This window comes from Mesoplodon mirus (assembly GCF_964341445.2).
Source record: "Mesoplodon mirus genome assembly, contig: HAP1_SCAFFOLD_1699, whole genome shotgun sequence".
In the NCBI taxonomy this organism is placed as follows: domain Eukaryota; kingdom Metazoa; phylum Chordata; class Mammalia; order Artiodactyla; family Ziphiidae; genus Mesoplodon; species Mesoplodon mirus.
Window position 1 is genome coordinate 1,455 of NW_028294550.1, and position 21,038 is coordinate 22,492.

Sequence of the window (21,038 nt, forward strand, 5' to 3'; positions counted from 1 at the left end):
AAAGTTAATAGGACTTCTATATTAATATCTATATATGTACATATATGTGCATATATGTGTATATATATACATGCAATGTATACGTACATTTCTAATAATTAGGAATGTATGTATACATTGCATGTATATATATATACACATATATGCATGTACTATATATACATACATGCATATATATACACGCACTCCTAATAATTCTAAAACATTTTCTTCATTATGAAAAAGTTAATAAGAGTTCTATACTAATCTGTTAAAATAGTTATTTCAATTATTATAACACTTGCTGAATGAATAAATAATATAGCAAAGCTATAAAAAATGGATTACAAAAGAGAAAGAAAAAGTTTAATGTTATTGAGGAAGCAACTTTATGTTTTAATACTAATAAATATTTTTAAATGTAGGAATATGAAATTTGAAGCTAAGCTTTGTTGTAAGAATACAACAACCTTAAGAGTATAAAATTACAAAAAGTATTAGCAAGGATTAAGAGAAAAAGAAAACTATCGAAGGAACAAAATACAGAGTGAATCAGGGGGACTTGGTAATTTTTAGATTATAAACCGATGATACATCTGTTAATTTTAGAAGTGTCCAACACCATTAAAGACAAGGTAGCAGGCAGCAAACATACCAAAAAGCACAGTATTATTAAGAAAAAATACTTCCAGATTTTAATTTGGTATAGATTCATGTCAAACTAACATAACTCTGAAACCAAAAATTTAGCAGAATGAGTTATAATTGTTGTACACAGCTAAGAATACTAGCAAAACAAAAACTATACGATATATGGAACATGCTTATTTTGCTGCTCAAGTCACTCCCAGGAATACAAACCTTCCCTAACAACAAAGCAATATTCTTCAAGCATTCAGGTTAGTAGTGTAACTTTTTTAAGAAATCTAACTTACCGCGTACCATCTGCTTTCCAGCTTACTTTATATGGCTTCTGCTCCAAAAGTTTAATATTTTGCTTGTCCATGGAAATAGGCTGTGCTCCAGGGAATCCAGACCTTAAAGAAGAACACCATATTACTATTATGGCTGGTGTCCATACAAAGCAATACATGTCTTAAACCAAGCTCACCTGAGTCACACATTTAGCACAATGTTTTCCCTATCATGAGATAAATGTCAATTGGAATAATATCAGCTTTCACAAAAATGCTACCAAAAGGTTATCATTTTCTTGACATTTTAGAACTCAAGTTAACAGGATCATAATTGCCACTGCAAACTATGACTATCGGGCTAATTTTTAAATATTAATACACATGATCTAAACAGTAAAGCACATACTGTTTACAAGTCTTTGTGTATCTACAAGTCTTTTACTTCAGGAAGAAGTTTAAATCTTGCCTTGACTATCTTACATTGCTCTAGACCCCATATTCCTCTATCATGACACTGCCAACTTGGCGTAACTTTGCAGGGTTGGCAAGTTTCTCCTCAAAAGATGCCCAGAAGTGACAAAACAGGAGAAATTCAGGTCGAGATTAAAGTACATTGGCAAAGGTTTCACACAACACTAAAACTGATAGCACGTCATCATTGACATTTTTTAGGTACAATTATTTCTAGTTAATTGATCTGTATGTACACCAGTCCAAAAGTTCTTTATATTAGGAATTTTTAACAATAATACTGTTTCATCATGTTCCAGCTGTATTACAATTTTCTGCCACAGATAGCGATGATCAACAGAAATGACCATAGACCAAGACCTGAGAGCAACGAGCAGTGAACTCTCTCTTGAATCCTCTCCCATGAAATGTCTGACAAATATCTTCAAGTCATGGTAAGGGGCAGAACATATTTAAAGCTGATTCTCCCAGGTTTCTGATGACAGAAAAACTGGAAAATAAGGCACATTCAAGTTTCACCTCTTCTCTCTTAATAAAATGATAAGGGCAACTAAAACATTAATCAGCAACAGTGGGACTTCCCTGGTGGCATGGTGGTTAAGAATCCACCTGCCAACGCAGGGAACACGGGTTCGAGACCTGATCCCACATGCCACGGAGCAACTAAGCCTGTGCACCACAGCTACTGAGCCTGCGCTCTAGAGCCCATAAGCCACAACTACTGAGCCTGCATGCCACAACTTCTGAAGCCCGTGCTCCACAACAAGAGAAGCCACCGCAATGAGAAGCCCGCACACCGCAACGAAGAGCCCCCACTCGCTGCAAGTAGAGAGAGCCTGCACACAGCAACAAAGACCCAATGCAGCCAAAAAATAATAATAATAAATTTTTTAAAATAATAATAAAAAAATCAGCAACAGTAGAATCAATCTCACAAAACAAATACCAGAAAGTGACACCAGTAATTTTCTATTCCATTAGGAAGACATGAGTGTCATCTAATTTTGACTCAAAAGTCTGGTTATTACACTGTTTATCTTGAGAAAAATCTGATAAACTCTTGCTTGACATGTTTTTAAGAACTCTAGGTAAACACAGAAACTTCAAGGGGCAAAGAGGCTATGACACTGTTTGCATTAATGTTAAGTATTGCAGAATAAGAATAAATTTTATTTAAAACTTTAATTAATACTGAAAATGTTTATTACCCTTCCCAGCCACAGAACTGATGACACTTCTGTTGTACCTCTCCTAACTTTGGTTGAGTTGTTACTTGAGTTACACCTTTAACAGTTATGCCTTCCAAAAAAATAGCACCCTGAAAATAAAAGGAAAAGAAAAATACATTAGAGTTCAAATCCATTTACAAAGACCAGACTGAAAGATACATTTATTTTCAGAAATCTGAGCAAATGTATGCAACAAATGGTCTGCTACAGGAGGTTCTACAAACTCCCCTGGGATTGTACACTAGTTTTCCTTAATCCAGCATATGATTTTCAATGCACATATACAGGCCAGTGTCTATATCATGTTGTCAAAGCATCTATGGGTACTACTCAGTAATCATAACAGCAATAATATCTTACCTACCATTTACTCAGAGCCAGGCAAAGTATCTGGCATTTTACAAACAGTTTCTCTAATCCTTATAACAATTCTGAAAAGTACATGCATTATATTTATCTCACAAATGACTAAACGAGGCATAAAGATTTTATGTAATTTATTCAAGTGGTAAAAACAGAATTTGAACCCAGGTGTATACTATACCATTCACCAATGATTCTCCATTCACCAATGAGTCTCATTTGGGGAAGGGGGTGAGAAGTGTCACTGATGGAGTTTGGATTTTGAGATAAAAACCTACTATACGTACCTTTGTAAACTAGAATAAGAGTATAACAGTAGACAAAGCAGCTAAGCTACAATCATTGGATGTATCAACATAAAAACTAAATATTACTCATCACTGAATTTTTAATCTAAATTCTTTAACTCGGAACTACATAAAATGTCTTACTGTATTTCACCCATTTCACAGCAAGTATATTTTTAGAATATCACAGAGAAGTGAAGCAGATGGAGAATTTATATATCACATAATAAAGAACACCCCTGGAAATTTTAAAGACTAAAAAAATAGTCTAGATTCATTTACAATTACTTTGAGACCCATAAGATGGTTGGCATCAGTCTCAAGAAAAATCTATAAAACAACTCTAGCTGTTAACGTAATTCGGGAATAAAAAATATGGTCTGCAAGCTACAATGATCAACGTTCTGGCAAAGATTTGGCAACCTGAACTAGTTGGGAAGGGAAAAAAAAAAAAAAAAGAACACAATATTTAGTCCACATACATCCCTGTCAAATTTAGAAGAGTCCTAAAGTCAATCCAGCAGACTACTTTTTGCCCCTAATTCTGAATCATATTTTACAGTTATCTAAAATGTCGTCTACCTTGTTTTCCTTAAAGAGAGGTTCCATGAGCCACAGGATCAAAGAATACCATTCCTCTCCTATTACACCATAACCTCTCTTTATCAGCCAATGAAATTCCTGTTTTAGAACCATTTCTACCATTAAATATAACAACTAAAGAAAATTTTCAAAGGAAAGCTTAACTAGGTGGATGAGTTTTTTTAACATATTTAGTAATTGAGATACTCATAACTTCAATATCCTGATAAAATTACATCTTGTATATACTGATTAAAAAAAGAAAGCGTTATCTTTATTCTGAAGGTACTAACAGCACAGAATTTTTTTTAAGTTTTACCAATAACCTTCCCTGTAAACTCAACCTTTTGCATGAACACCCTGTACCCCATGTCTTAACTAGAAGCTAGCTCTGCACCAAGAAGACCACTCACTTTTCTCTTAAGTGGAAGCTACTCATTCTCCCACTGCCCACGTCCCATGGTAGTAGTGTAAACAATTCTCTTATATCCTCACTGCTTTCCTGGCCTCTTTCAAAAGTTCCTCTTCCATTCAGACTCATTCAGCTACATCACACAGCTAGATGTCAGGCAGAGCAAACATCCACTGTGGTTGGTTGCACAATGGCTCTCTTTGTGGATGGGATGCCTTCCCCACCCACAAGCCATGTTACATGACATTCAAGATACAATGCCACTCCAGCCAAAGTTGATGGGACCATGAGTGAACCCCTAACTCTATCTGAACCTATCAGGTTCTCTCTTCTGGTAACTTGGAATTTGGACTCAGAAAGTCTCCACATGTGGCAAAAATGATAACACGTAAGCTTAGACATAGGACATTAAATATCCCTTGTAAACAAAGAATCAGAAATCTCCCAGGTAAACAAGGAATCAGCTATATTCCTGCGCTTGAGCTGCACCCATTTACTCATAGTAAATTCCTCTTATTACTTAAGCTAGTTTGAGTTAGTTTCTGTTACTTGCAACCAGATAATCTAAATTAATAAAATGCTCTATCCTTCATATATTGACCTCTGGTCACTTCCGCACATTCATCAAAACCATCAGTATTTCTCACCATGCTAACTCTGTCATTATATTGGTAACATTAACATCCACTGAGACAATCTGACCCATCAAACAACCTAAGCTTCACAGTTCTGTAATTTCTTTTTTTTTTTTTTTTTTTGCGGTATGCGGGCCTCCCACTGTTGTGGCCTCTCCCGTTGCGGAGCACAGGCTCCAGCCGCGCAGGCTCAGCGGCCATGGCTCACGGGCCCAGCCACTCCGCGGCATGTGGGATCCTCCCGGACCGGGGCACGAACCGGATGATATGGCCACAATCACAATCTCAGGGCTAAGGATGAGATTTCCCCCCTCTTGCTGAAGACCTATTTCTCTATCTGCTCTTGAACTTCATTCCCTTTAATCTCCTCAGAAATTGCTCTATCATTAATTCCTCTATCATTTCATTTATTTTCAACTTCATTGATTCCACTAGCTCCTTATCCTCAAGTAATAGATATGTTTGAGTTTATTCCATACTAAAAAGCCTTTTCTGAATATGTCTGCATCAAGCAATCACCCTTAGTTACCCTTTTTGCTCATAACCAAACTACTCGAATAGTCTGTACCAGTGTGCAGATAAGAGTTAACATAATAGGACTGCTTGCAAGGTTGGCCCCTGGATGGCATCTGGGAACGTGACTCCCAGTGTTCTCAGTCAGCTGATAAGGCTGGTTCATCACGCCTAAACTATTTGTACAGACAATAGTTTACGCTGAACCAATGTTTTCCTTCTGGGATTCTGGAATATTGATACACGCTAGGCACAAGCTGCCTACATGACCAACCATGAATAAAAACCTCGGGCACTGAGACTCTTAACGAGCTTTCCTAGGCAGAAACATCATACATGCGCTGATGCATTTCCATTGCTGTGGGAAGAGTGAGCTCTCTACGACCCTCGTGGGAGGGAGAGAGCATAAGGAAGCCTGCACATGGACTCTTCAAAACTCCACTGGTCTTTTTCACTTATGATCCAGCAGGATATCTTTAGTACACCGCTGCGTTAAATCTTAGCTGTGAGTACAACTATATGCTGAGTCCTAGAGAATCTCCAAAAGCAGAGGTGGTACTGAGGACCCCTAACACAACTGTCTTCTTTTTTCCACCTCCCAACAGCTGCTTAAAATCACCAGTCTGACCTGGCCCTGCTGTACCACAGAAAATTATCCTCAGATGGACACTTCATATCCTTATTGTATTTGGCCCCTCTATGACATTTCATACTATTAAATCATCCATATAGATCACTATGAAACTCTAAACTATTTTTCATATTTCTTTGTCTTTTTGTGCTACATCCAGGAAGAATTTCTTAGCTAGATCTTCCAGCTTGATAATTTCCTCCACAGTTAACTTCAGTCTGCTATCCAACCCACCTACTGACATTTTTCTTTATTATTATCATTTCTAAGGTCTCTAACTGGTTCTTCTTCATAATAGCTTGCCATTATTTTATGGATTGATACCCTCTCTTGTCTTCTAAAGAAATGTTCTGTTTGCTTTTTATAAACTGTTCTCTTCGGTGCTAGCTAAAAAGAATGAGGTAGTTCTGTATGTACTAGGAAAAGAGAAAACTTCACTTCTTACCCTATATACTTCTAGATGTTCACATTTTTATTTTACAAAGAAAACTGATCTGTATGTCACTTGTGTACACTTTTAAAAAGACAGATAGCTAAGTAATTGTGGAGATATTCTTTTAAGATAACAAAAATGCCAGTGGTAGGGTAAAAGTTGAAGGAGTATTTGCTTTCAAATTTTCTTTAATGTCAGTATATTATTTTTTAAATAAAAACTTATTTAATAATTTTAGTATTTACTAGTTATGATTTGAAAAGAGGAGAAGCCTACCAAAATGCATAAGGCTTCAGAATTTTCTTTTTTCATAACTCTACCTTTGGAAGTATAAGCTCAAATATTGTTGAAAATTACCATCGCATTGTCAGTCAGAAATCAAATCTAACTGCTTTCTCTAAAAACAAAGAGGTAAGCATTCTGCTTTTGGCAATGGCAGACTAGTTTATTTAGACAAATTTTGCAGCCATTAGAAATGCTAGACAAAAATGTTAAAATCACCTGTTTTAAGATATCAGAGAATTAGAAAGGCAGTAAGGACCTGAAGGGCCAAGAACTCAGAAGGAAGGGAAGCCCTGAGAGATGAGACAGATATCTGGCATAGCTTTTCTCCTCTAGGATTTTCCTCTAAAGGCACTGTTTCCAAAATGGTAGCTGAGAGGCTACAAAACTGAACAGAACTTTCAGCATTTATCACAAAAATGGGAAAACAAAAATTGGAGTACCAGGTCACCAAGGAGAGGGGTCCTGCTTAATGCTTCAGGCTTTCAGTTAGAATTCCCAAGGGGCCACACTCCAGAATTGGGGTGAATCAAAAACAGACCAGCCCCCCAAAACTAAAGCCTAGCTTCTAAACAGTTCAATTCTTGACTGAGTTAAGATGTTCTGGGCTTCCCTGGTGGCACAAGTGGTTGAGAGTCCACCTGCCGATGCAGGGGACACGGGTTCATGCCCTGGTCCAGGAAGATCCCACATGCCGCGGAGCGGCTAGGCCTGTGAGCCATGGCCGCTGAGCCTGTGCGTCCGGAGCCTGTGCTCCGCAATGGGAGAGGCCACAACAGTGAGAGGCCCGCATACCACAAAAAAAAAAAAAAAAAAAGATGTTCTACTCCTAATCCTGTGTAGGAGCAAAGGTAAATCTTCTCTGAAGAAAACAGGATGCAGAACCTCAAATTATTTCCACAATTTTTCATACATAATATCTAGTAAGCAGAAATACCCAGGTATTTAAAAAAAAACCTACAATTGACTAGAAATCAAATGAATACAAGAAGAAAAACTAAAAAAAGGATCCAGAGGATATCCACATACTAGAGTTATCTGACATAGGCTTTAAAATAGGCTTAATAGGGAGTTCCCTGGCAGTCCAGTGGTTAGGACTCAGCGTTTTCACTGCCATGGCCCAGGTTCAATCACTGGTCAGGGAACTAAGATCCCACAAGCCACATGGCCAAAAAATTCAAAAATAAAACAAAATAAAATGAAATAGCCTTAATAAATTCAAAAACCTAAATGACAAGATGCAGAATTCCAGCAGAGAACTGAAAGTTACTTTAATACTCAAACTGAAATTCCACAAGTGAAAGTAAAATAACTGAAATTAAGTACTCAGTGGATGAATTTAACAGCAGCTTAGACAAAGCTACAGAGAGAATTAATACACTGGAAGATAGGTCAAAAAAAATAACCAGACTGAAAGAATGAAACAAAAAAGTGGAGAATATAGAAAAGAACATATGAGACATTTTAAAAAATAATAAAAATTAAAAGGTCTATTGAGTAGAAGGAGAAAGGAGAAAGAATAAATCTAAAACAATATTTGAAGAGATAATGGTCAAGAACTGTCTAAAACTGATTTTAAAATCCAATCATAGATTCAAGAATCACTGTAAGTAGGAAGCAGAAAAAATACAAAGAAAATCACAGGTAGAAACATCATAGTAAAACTGCTGAAAATCAAAACCAAAAAGAAATTCTCTTCAAAGAAGTAACTTCTCAACAGAAATGAATTATGGAATAATATCTTCAACATACCAACCCAGAATTCTAGAACCTGGATTTTGAAGAACAACTGTTCTTTAAAATGATGGGGTATATAAAGACATTTTCACACAAATGCTGAAAGAATGTGTCACAGCAGATCCACATTAAAGAAAATACTGAAGAGAGTGCTTCAGTTAGAAGGAAAACTATGCAAATGGAACCACAAAAATACACAAGGAAATGAAGAGCACCAGAGAGGATAAAAATGTGGGTATATCTAATGAATATTAACCATATAATGATGATAATGATGATGATGTCTTATGGGATTTAAAGTATAGAGAGAATTAAAATACACAATACCAAAAGGGCAGTAAGAGATGAATGGACTCAAAAGTTCTTGGATTCTTGCATTATCTACAAAGTGGCAAAAGTACTAACATTTACCAGACTTCAACAGTCAAAGATGCATACTGAAATCTTGGGTACCCACTAAAAAAACAGTAAAGGAATGTATAACAAGCATGGGTTGGGGTGACAGAAGGATAAAAATAATTAAGCATAAATAAGGCAAGAGGACTTCCCTGGTGGTGCAGTGGTTAAGAATCCGCCTGACAATGCAGGGGACACGGGTTCAATCCCTGGTCCAGGAAGATCCCACATGCCGCCAAGCAACTAAGCCTGTGAGCCGCAACTACTGAGCCTGCACTCTAGAGCCCGCGAGCCACAACTACTGAAACTCGTGCGCCTAAAGCCCATGTTCCACAAGAAGAGAAGCCACCACAATAAGAGGCCTGTGCACAGCAATGAAGACCCAATGACGAAGACCCAACACAGCCAAAAATTAATTAATTATTTCTGTTTTTAAGGCAAGAAAGGAAGATAAAAAGGACCATACCACAAGTGGGATAAACAAAATCAAACAAACAAACAAAAAAAATAGTGAGATAGTAAGTTTAAATTATATCAGTAAAATAAATGTACATAAACTAAATATTCCAATAAGGCAAAAACTGATGACTAGGTAAACAAAACCCAGCAACATGATGCTTATAAGAGTCATAACTTAAATAAAGGATTAATAAAGGCTGAAAGTAAAAAGATAGACAGGTCTTCCATACAAACACTATCCAAAAGAACACTTGTACTACCATATAAATATCAGATATTTTACAATGCTAAAAGTTAAGACATTGTAAAGATAAAATAATCTTTTATACATATTTGTATAAACCAAATATCACCTCAAAGTATATAAAGCAGGGCTTCCCTGGTGGCACAGTGGTTGAGAGTCCGCCTGCCGATGCAGCGGACACGGATTCATGCCCCGGTCCAGGAAGATCCCACATGCCACGGAGCAGCTAGGCCCGTGAGCCATGGCCGCTGAGCCTGCACATCCGGAGCCTGTGCTCCACAACGGGAGAGGCCACAACAGTGAGAGGCCCACGTACCGCAAAAAAAAAAAAAAAAAAAAAAAAAAAAAATATATATATATATATATATATATATATATATATATATATATAAAGCAAAATCTGACAGAACTACAAGGAGAAATAGGCAAATCCACAATCACAGTGGGGAATTTTTAAACACGCACGCCTCTTAGTAACTGACAAAACAAACCAGGAGAAACTAGGTTTGGGATTTTATTTTATATGTCATTTATTCCCCTAAAAAAACATGCTCATCTTAGCTAGTTTCCTCTTAATGCTGCTGGAGCTCATTTGCAATTATAGGGATTTAATGGTGCTTAAGTTTATAAAATAAATGTCATTTTTAAGATACTTTCTGATGGCGAAGAAAAATAAATGCGGCAAACTTGACCCTATTTTGTAAAAATAGTAACTGTTTGTTTTAAACTCTTTTACACATTCAAATACTAGATCATAATTCAAAAACACATTACGCATATGCTCATGATTAATGTTATTCTTTTTTTTTTTTTTTTTTTTTTTTTTGCGGTACGCAGGCCTCTCACTGTTGTGGCCTCTCCCGTTGCGGAGCACAGGCTCCGGATGCGCAGGCTCAGTGGCCATGGCTCATGGGCCCAGCTGCTCCGCGGCATGTGGGATCTTCCCGGACCGGGGCACGAACCCGTATCCCCTGCATCGGCAGGCGGACTCTCAACCACTGTGCCACCAGGGAAGCCCAATGTTATTCTTAAAAAATACAGTTGAATTCCCTCACAGAAGTGATAAGAGGGTAATCATCTATATGTCATATTATGCTATTAGATTTTCTTTACAATGTGATTCTTATTTTTCTAGGTATGTGATTCAGTAATTTCAGATATCTAAGTCCAAAAAATGAGTTAGAGTAAAAAACTAGTCCAGAAAATGAATTAGAGTAAAAAACTAAGTTATTTTTGAAATTATTTCTATGTTTCAAAACAATTTACTTTCAGTAGCTGCTGAGTCTTGAAGTTTGAAATGTGTAAATACATATTAAAACAATGTTTTTCAAACAAGAAACTTTTTTTAAGCCCTAAATAACTGTATTTTATTATTTACATAAAACAAGGCATTTTCTTCCTTGCCTGTCAATCAATGCCTACTAATAAATGAGTTGTGGGATTTACTGCTCAACCATGATATCCCACACACCTTAATTATTAACTTTATTAACAATTAATTACCGCCACACTTTCCCTGACTTTACCCTTTGGCCTACACCATCTACTTGTGTATGTACAAGTACAACCAGCAATCTTCTCAACATTTCTCCTGTCCTCCCGAGAAAAGAAGGTAATGCCTAATGTTTTTTCTTAGGCCTTTTATTTCTAGAAGATTAACAGGAGTTGGCTATAGAAGAAATAAGAATCTTCTGAGTTCAACTTTACAGAAAAATATGAAAACACCACCCATGGAAAGGAGCAGAATTTATATGCAAAGTTATTTTAACTATGGGACAATTTTGTAAAGCATCAGTAAAAATTTTCATTCCATATTTAGTTGGAATCTCACAATACTTTGCAAAGAAACAATAAATTCTCAATCTAACATCTAAGAGTTCTTTGGTTTACCTAAGAAACAAAAGCAGGATGAATTTATATAACTGAAACTTTTCTTGTAGAAAAGGCAAAGATCCATGGCTATCAAGAGTCTTTGGAAATAACCAGAATGAAATAATCTAACAAATCTAGCTAAACAAACATAGTTAACATTCCGTTTGCATAAGTCTCAATGAAGCTGTAGAAGAAAAGGTAAAGACTATAATAGTATTTTTAAACATTACCAGTTTTAAACGTTCTTTTCTCCTTTTGCCAAAGGAGGCACTTGACCCAGGTTCTGATTCCTTTTTTCCATCCTCGTCCTCATCTTCGTCTTCATCATCCTCAAAACACCAATCTGGCAATAGAGGTGGGGGTGGTGCTTCCTCTATATCACCATAGCGACGAAAAAGTTCTTTCAGATAATCACCCTTATAAATTCCCGGTGGTCTGGCTTGAGCAAAAGTAGCAACTGCTGCTTCAATACTATGGAAAATAAACACCATGCAATTTCCTCACTACTCTCCATTTATGCAGATTTATCAAAATTCACTTGTTACATTTAAGGCTATTATACAAAGCATAACAGAGGTTTTCTAAAATGGACAAATCACAGTCCCCACGCTCAAGGCATTCAATCTATTAAGAGACAAATTCATTCTGAAACATTTTTAACGTAAGTTAAAATGGGAATTTTACATGGGAATTTCCAAAACTCTAGAGGTAAACTGCAATGAGTGTATAGACGAGACTGGGTAGAGTCTGTAAGGAATTTAAGTAAACCCTTGAAGTTTGAGGTCTGACTCTCAGCGAAAACATCAAAGAAATGTGAATAGCAATATGAAAAGAGAGTAAAAGCATGCTGGTTCTTCAGGAACTTTCAACACACCCAGGCATTAAGAGTACAGGTCATCAGAGAGAAGCTAAGCATAGGCTGAGTCTGACATAGGAGTCTGTATCATGTAGCATTACTGTGTAGAGCATCTGAAAGGCCAGAAAGGCAGAGCTAGAAGTGCATGCAGCAGAGAACCCCCAAGGATGAATGAACAGGAAAATATACAATCACATGTGTACTTCAGCTGATTATATTCAGAGAAGGATCTACTGCGTGAAAGGCTTTGTAAACAAAAGTAAAGACCTTCAAAGTAAATGAGGAAATTCAGTTAGTAATATCCCATTCTCTAATCTCTCAGAATCTAAAAAGACACTTTACAAATAACAGCTGCTCATAAAGACATGCTTATTGGTTTAAACAGAATAACTCTGTCCCCAAAAATACCTTTTCTGTATTTAAGTTTCTCCTAGTACTCAATAGGTATTTTTAAACGGTACTATTAACAATGAAAAGAAAAACAATCGTAACCTCCAAGGTGAAAACATACACAAAATATTGGGAGAACTTGTCTGATAATTCTGTAAGATGTGAAAAAAAATCTGGAAAAGAAAATGCATAGTATACGGGATCCATAAGCACTCAAAAGTGCTACTTAGTAGAAAACACCAGGTAATGAATGGTGTTCAAAAGATTAACCAAATCTAAAATGAAAACCACTTGACTCAATCATATTACTCATGACTTCACCAAAAACCTGGCAATATAAAATGCTAAAACTGAAAAATCAATAAAAAATTTTTATCAATTACTAAATATGTCTTCTTCCATTATAACAAGAAACAAATACCTCCAATCCATTTTCTCCACCAAGAAGGCACATATGAGGAAACCAGTGCGATTGAAACCATGGGTACAATGAACACCTAGAAAATAAAACAATTTTGATTTAATAAATCACTTCAGAGGCTACGTTTACTTTAAAACCCCAACCTGCAATCAAAAAATTTCAATCATTTTATAAAATAACTACATTTTTAAAGCTTGGCCTTCTTTTATAACTATTAAACCTGTCAGCTTAAATTGCTTAGAAAATAGCTTATAGCACTAACTATAAGTTTAAATATATTTAACATATACTGATTTATTAGTTACAACTGTTTCTAAGGTCTAAAGTTTTATCCTAAAACTAAAAGATTCCAAGCATTTTAAATAAGGAGGTACTTCATCAAACACACAACTCTAAAGAACATAGGCACACACACACACACGCACGCATGCACACGAGACACTTCACTAGATACGGAAAATAACAAACTGATGGATACACAGTACAACAAAAACAAAGTTCTCTAGAAACCAACTGACTGTATCTTTACATTAGCTTGTAATCTTCCAAAATGAACTTTTAGAAGAAAAACCTGCTGAGAAAAAGACATTTATTTTTGTTAAGCTTTTTTTCAGGACGTATTCAAGATCAGTGTGGTCCTGCCTCTATAGTCTGAAAAGCTGCAAATGAGTTTCATAAATTCTAAAACTGACTGCATTTTCAAGTCATTTTAACTACTCTGAAAAAGTAATAAAAACAGCTTGGTGTACATTATTAAATGATCACGCTGTAGAAAACCCACTTCAATGGCAGCTCAACGTAAAGTAGAGATGGAGCATCAATGAAGCAAGAAAACTAGTAAGGAAGCCATCCCAGTAATTTATGGAAGAAACATTTAAGGTAGAATGTGCAATCTGAGGGGTGAATAACTGTCAACACTGAGAGTTTGGTTTCTGACTTGGGTGACTATTTGCGCAATGGCCCCGTTTACCAGGTAAGGAAGTACAGGAGTTTACATCAGTCTTTCAGGCAAGGCAATGAGCACAGCTGGACCTGCTGAGTTTAAGGTTCTTATGAGACTTACAAATATTTGGAAATAAGGGTAAAGAGCTTCACAGAGAGATCTAGCTGGAGTTGTGGATTCAAGAATAATCAGCATATAGTCACTACAGACGCAGTCTGTGGTGTGGGCAAAATCACTGAGAATGGGTAAGTATCAACAGAAACAAGAGAAGATAATTAAGGATGGAATCTGAGGAAAACTAACCTTTCAAGAATAAGTTGGCGGATGGAAGGGCATAAAAAAAGACTAAGAATGAACAATCATGGGGTCAAGAAAACAAAGAGAGTGTGAACATTGGGTCATGTTCACCAGGAAAAGAGGAAGTTCCAAGACAGGAGTGTTAAACTGTTTAAATGTCACAAGATGATTAGAACTGAAAGTCACTATTTGTTTAAGACTGCAGAGGGAGGACTCCAGATCGCAGTGATGTGAATGAAAATAAATGGATTCAAGTATCAATCTTTTGGAAAGTTGACTGGGAAGGAGAAGGGGAATATAAAACAGAAAGGTGTGGGGTTTTTTTGGAGGGAGGGGTAATATTTTAATATAAGAGGCTTGGGTATATTTACAGGCTGAAAAGGACCTGGTTAAATCACAGAGACTGAAATAGAGAACAATGATATAACTGAAATGCAGTTTCTGAAAAGAGATTAAAAAATAAAGAGATCAGCCTTGAACAGAAAAAGTTACCCCTTAGAAGTAATTGCTATAATCATGAAACTCTATAAATTCATCATCTCCAGTGCTTTGTTAAGAAAACGTGCCTCAAAAGTTACACAAAGATGTCAACTGTAAATAGACTTTTTTATTCAACATAATCTTAACCCAACATGTAAATTTCCTTTCTACTTTATATTTGAGACCAATTTAAGCAACAAATACTCTAAAAATGTTTCTCATCTACACCACTACTATTTTTGCATCTAATTTTTACTCTAGCAAGATTAACTAAATATTTTTACGAATAGGAACTGTAACAATAATTGCCAATTAAGTGATTAAGTTATGCGATGATATGCAATTTAAGAAAGTACCAGTGCTCATTATTCAACATAGTTTTGGAAGTTTTAGCCACAGCAATCAGAGAAGAAAAAGAATAAAAGGAATCTAAATTGGAAAAGAAGAAGTAGGGCTCCCCTGGTGGTGCAGTGGTTGAGAGTCCGCCTGCCGACGCAGGGGACACGGGTTCGTGCCCCGGTCCGGGAAGATCCCACATGCCGCGGAGCGGCTGGGCCCGTGAGCCATGGCCGCTGAGCCTGCGCATCCGGAGCCTGGGCTCCGCAACGGGAGAGGCCACAGCAGTGAGAGGCCCGCGTATAGCCAAAAAAAACAAAAAAAAACAAACCAAAAAAAAAAAAGAAAAGAAGAAGTAAAGCTGTCATTGTTTGCAGATGACATGATACTATAATACACAGAGAATCCTAAAGATGCTACCAAAAAACTACTAGAGCGAATCAATGAATTTGGTAAAGTAGCAGGATACAAAATTAATGCACAGAAATCACTTGCATTCCTATACACTAACAATGAAAAATCTGAAAGAGAAATTAAGGAAACACTCCCATTTACCATTGCAACAAAAAGAATAAATACCTAGGAATAAACCTACCTAAGGAGGCAAAAGAGCTGTATGCAGAAAACTATAAGACACTGATGAAAGAAATTAAAGAGGATACAAAGAAATGGAGAGAGATACCATGTTTTTGGATTGGAAGAATCAATACTGTGAAAATGACTATACCACCCAAAGCAATCTACAGATTCCATGCAATCCCTATCAAACTACCAATGGCATTTTTCACAGAACTAGAACAAAAAATTTCACAATTTGTATGGAAACACAAAAGACCCTGAATAGCCAAAGCAATCTTGAGAAAGTAAAACAGAGGGCCTCCCTGGTGGCGCAGTGGTTGAGAGTCCGCCTGCCGATGCAGGGGATACGGGTTCGTGCCCCGGTCTGGGAGGATCCCATGTGCCGCGGAGCGGCTGGGCCCGTGAGCCATGGCCGCTGGGCCTGCGCGTCCGGAGCCTGTGCTCCGCAACGGGGGAGGCCGCAACAGTGAGAGGCCCGCATACCGCAAAAAAAGGAAAAAAAAAAAAAAAAAAAAAAAAAAAAAACAGAGCTGGAGGAATCAGGTTCTCTGACTTCAGACTATACTACAAAGTTACACTAATCAAGACAATATGGTACTGGCACAAAAATAGAAATATAGATCAATGGATCAGGATAGAAAACCCAGGGATAAACCCATGCCCATATGGTCACCTGATCTTTGATAAAGGAGGCAAGAATATACAATGGGCCACAACTACTGAGCCCGCGAGCCACAACTACTGAAGCCCACGCACCTAGAGCCCATGTTCCACAACAAGAGAAGCCACTGCAGTGAGAAGCCCGCGCACCACAACGAAGAGTCACCCCTGCTCTCCGCAATTAGAGAAAGCCCACACGCAGCAACAAAGACCCAATGCAGCCAAAAATAAATCAATCAACTAATTTAAAAAAAGAACTTATTATGTGCCAAGTTATTTTAAATATTTTTATTTAATCAAAAGAAATGTTTTTTACCAAAATACACATGTGCTACCCATGAAAATATATATTCACAAATCTGGCCCATGTATTTATAATTAGAAACACCTAAAGTAATTAGAGGCATTAGTTAAGCTACACATCTATTATACGTAGTCCACCATTTACCAAGAAATCAGCCATTTCTCTTTTAACACAAAACAGACTTTTTTATTTCTCCAGTCCACAAAATTCTTACCCTCAAGTTATTTCTGTACATGCAAACAAATGCACTATAGCTCCATAATCTGTTATTTGTAATTATAATTTCAAAAAAGCTCTAAAAAAGTTAAGATTTTTGGTAGATTATTTGGGGACAAAACCTGATCTGAACTGATATGTTATTTATAGTCTATTTTTCTCACTTAGTGTGAATGAATATTCATATATTTAACTGCAGAAATGCTCTCTACACCCAGATTATCTCTAATACTATTTTCCACCAGGCTCCTTAGAGAAAAAACTGGTTCCAGGTTTGGAAAACACGTTGTACCAGAAAACAAGGAAACCATCAAAGACTGATAGGGTGCTATCAAAAGGATACAGAAATCAACTTGAAGGGGCTCCCATTGGCCTAGGATGGAGCAATTTGGGCATAAGAATAAATACTGACTGCAACTGATTTAAATACATCAACTGTATAAAGATTCATGAGTTCATACAGATACTCCAAGAAAAAAAAGTAATCAGTCACCACTGGAGAATGGTAAGATACCAATTCATTATTCTGGAAATTAAGAAATAAGAGAATCAGATGCTTAACTTGTCTTTCCATTACAAACTGCATTTCAGGATAATCAAATTGAGAATAGTTCTTTACTAAAGAAGAATTCCAGCTAATCCATGAAGAAATGAGAGAGAATCAGAAAAAAAATCACTGTTTTCCAACTCCTAATGAAATACTGGATGAAGGCAACAACCATCAATAGATAATAAAATCATTAGGTAAAAGACAGATGAAAAAGTCTGTAACAGAGGAAACAAGATGGTGCCACCAGAACCCACTTAATCATCTTCGTACCCCTAAAAGCAGGACCACCAGACATTATGTGCTTCCTGATGTGGTGTGAAAGGAACCATACAATGCCAACTATGAAGTATGCTTGCCAAAATATATAAGTACACCTCTCGATTTAACTACCAGTTTACAGGACATACAGAAGACAAAGGAAAAAGTTAACTAATACTAGAGGAAGCACTCAGGTAGACCCAGATAATGGAATATTTTATAGGACAAATGACGTGGTTTCTCCAGCAAACTGATAGCATTAAAAAAAGAGAGCAAATCAGAGAGATTTAAGAGACATAACAACAAAATGCAACATGTGGACACTATTGGAAACTGGTTTGAAAATCTAACTTAAAAAGGCATTTTTCCTATAATTGAGGAAACCTGAAAATGGACTAGGCTTTAGATGACCTTAAGGAATTTCTCATTATTCTCTTTGGTACAACTGCATGGTGATTATATAAAAACCAAAAATCCTTATCAGTTAGAGATGCATACTGAAACACTTTAAGTGAAATGACATGGTATCTGTGATCTAATTTAAAATACTCAGAAAAAAATCTGTTAGGGGGAGGAGAGGAAAAATAAAAAAAAAACAGCAAAATGATAATTATTGAAGCTGAATGATGGATACATGAGGTGTCATTTCACTATTCTCCCTATTTTTGGTATGACTGAAAATTTCTACAATAAAGAAAAATTAGGGGGTACTATCTCCAGGGGAGGTAACATATGGTAAGAATTGGAAACATATGACCCCCACAGGTTTCAGATAAGGGGTTATGAAGCGGTAGTTCTTCCTAAACATCAGAAAACATCTGAGGCTTCTGTGTTTCAAGAACTTTTCATTTCCACTAAGTCTACAGTATTATCCCACAACCAGGCTAACTGTATGAACTGACAGTAAAATGATGATTTTAAAAAAAGAGTAGCTTTGAAAATAAATCTGAGTCTAACTTTTGTCATGTCACAAATGTCTACTGTTGATCGCAAGTATGCTTCAGCAAGAATGTGTGCAAGGCTGATGAAAATTCCATCTCTGATACTAAAACACAATTAAAATATTGTAAAAGCAGACCAATATTTTCTGATCCTAAGAACACAAACTTGATTCTTTATTCTTTTTGTTTGAAAAGGTGCTACCAGAAACCAGCTCTAAGACCAGTTTCTGTTGTTGTCTTCAGAGTATTACAATAAATAATTGCCACTACAATGCTCCAAAACTGGACAGGCGCAAAGCAAATGTTTCCACTTCAATCCTCATGAAGAGAACCCCTACCAGTGATATAAAACAAATAATATATAGTAACATATAATATATTGTAGCACAGTTCTATAATTTTTTATAACCCATAAAACACTCAATTTAGAAAATTTCCCCATCAGTTCTTCTAAGAATACAATCAGACAATTTATAACAAGGGTTGACTTGGGAGTATTAATCTTCCTGAAATCAGGATATCTGATTCCAGATGTTAAGTGTTCTTGAAGTTCTTCTTGAATTCTTCTTCTTTACCCCTACAATGGCTTCTCTCGGATGAAAAAAGTTGTTTTTAATTGTTCAAATAAAGGTCTCAATGCTATTTTAAGCTGTATATGTTCTAGTTGTACCCTAAATATGTGTGTATTTGTTACATATATTCATGTGAATGTGTAAATATATACACATATACATATCACAATACCATGTCATATAGTCCCATATTATTGTTCTTCTGTTAAATAAATTGCATACTGTACAATATAAATGATCTGCTTCTATCAGAGGTGTAAGCTGTTTCCAGTTTTTTAATTACAAATGAAGATGTGACTAAATTTCTTTCTCATAAATTTTTATGTCCATCTCTGACTACTTCCTTTAAATAAATTCTTAAATGTAGCCTTGACAAGTCAAAGTGTGTGAACACTTTTAAGGATCTGGAGAAATATCACCAAATTGGCCCTCCAGAGAGGGTGTACCAATTAACACTCAAATTAATAATGTATAAGTACATCCACTTTATCCAAAGCTTGACATTATGATTCTTTTTTAATCTTTGCCAATTTGATGGGGGAAGGTAACAACATATATTTTAATTTGTATCTCTTGTTAACAAGTGAGAATGAAATTTTTTTTCATGTTTCTTGGCTATTTGTAATTCATTTCTTATAAATTTCATTTTCATTGTTTTCCATATTTTTCTATGGAGGAATGCCTCTTTTGCCTGCTGGATTATAAAATCTTTTTGTATATAAGAATATTAACTTTTATCTGTCATATATGCTTCAAATATTGCTCCCAATTAGTCAAATATCTTTTTGCTGTTTCTGTTGTGTTTTATAATACAGAATTTATTTTTCATTTTTATGTGGTCACTCTAGAAACCAGTGTAGCAAGTAATTAGAGATTTGGACTTTGAAGTAAGAAACCGGACTACAAACCTGGCTTAACCACTTATCAGATGTGTTACCATGGAAAAACTATACTTAATTTCTCTGAGATTCAGTTTTCTTATCTGTAAAATACGGATACTGCCACATACTACACAGAGTTGTTATGAGGATTACATTCATTCATTCCTTCATTCATTCATTCAGAGTTTCCCACCAAGTCTACCAGGCAAATAATAAGCATTCATTAATTCCAGCTGTTACTATTACCAATGAATAGACATTTTAATTTTTGACAGCAGTTTTCAAATTTAAGTGTACATAAAAATCACCTAAGACCCTTGTTTTAAAAACAATTAGATCCCTAGGCTTCATTCCCAGAGGTTTTGATCATACAAGTCCAGTACAGGGCCCTAAAGCATGCACTTCTAATAAACATCCTCAGGTGATTCCGATGCAGGTGGTCTAGGAACACGGCTTAAAAAATAACTGTTTATGGATTCTGCCTTTGACGATAAACTCAGAATACCCTTTCTTAGCTCAGAGTTAAATAAGTACTGACCTATATTTCTCCTATATTATTATGGGTCCTTTCAAAAATATTTGATCCATCTAAAATATATTTTATTATACAGTTGGCTAATTGTCTCATAACCATTTGTTGAATAATCACACCTTCCCTCTCTGATGTGAAAAACATCTCTACCACTAGGAAACCACTGTAGTTTCCATTGCTTTACCATATGCTTGGATAACTGGTAAGGAAAATCCCCTTGTTACTTTTGTCTTTCAAAATTTTCTTGCTCATAATTTCACCTGTTTGATTTGCCAAACAATTGTAAACATTAAAAATTGGAAATTGGGCTTCCCTGGTGGTGCAGTGGTTGAGAGTCCACCTGCCGATGCAGGGGACACGGGTTCGTGCCCCAGTCTGGG

The 21,038-nt window shown here is 36.2% G+C and overlaps 1 protein-coding gene across 2 annotated transcripts in view; it reads right to left on the minus strand.

Moving 5' to 3' along the window:
• Positions 1-866: 866 nt before the first annotated feature.
• LOC309798113 (mRNA-capping enzyme) overlaps positions 867-21,038 on the minus strand; it is a 34,426-nt gene continuing 14,254 nt past the window's right edge. The window contains exons 5-8 of one of the 2 annotated variants that reach the window (XM_082646420.1): positions 13,110-13,185; positions 11,673-11,913; positions 2,576-2,685; positions 867-1,016 (exon numbers count right to left, since the gene is read on the minus strand). In XM_082646420.1, the coding sequence (XP_082502546.1) occupies positions 911-1,016; positions 2,576-2,685; positions 11,673-11,913; positions 13,110-13,185 (533 nt within the window). In that variant the 3' untranslated portion in view covers positions 867-910. The remainder of the gene's footprint in view (positions 1,017-2,575; positions 2,686-11,672; positions 11,914-13,109; positions 13,186-21,038) is intronic. The other variant, XM_082646419.1, reaches the window with a different exon arrangement.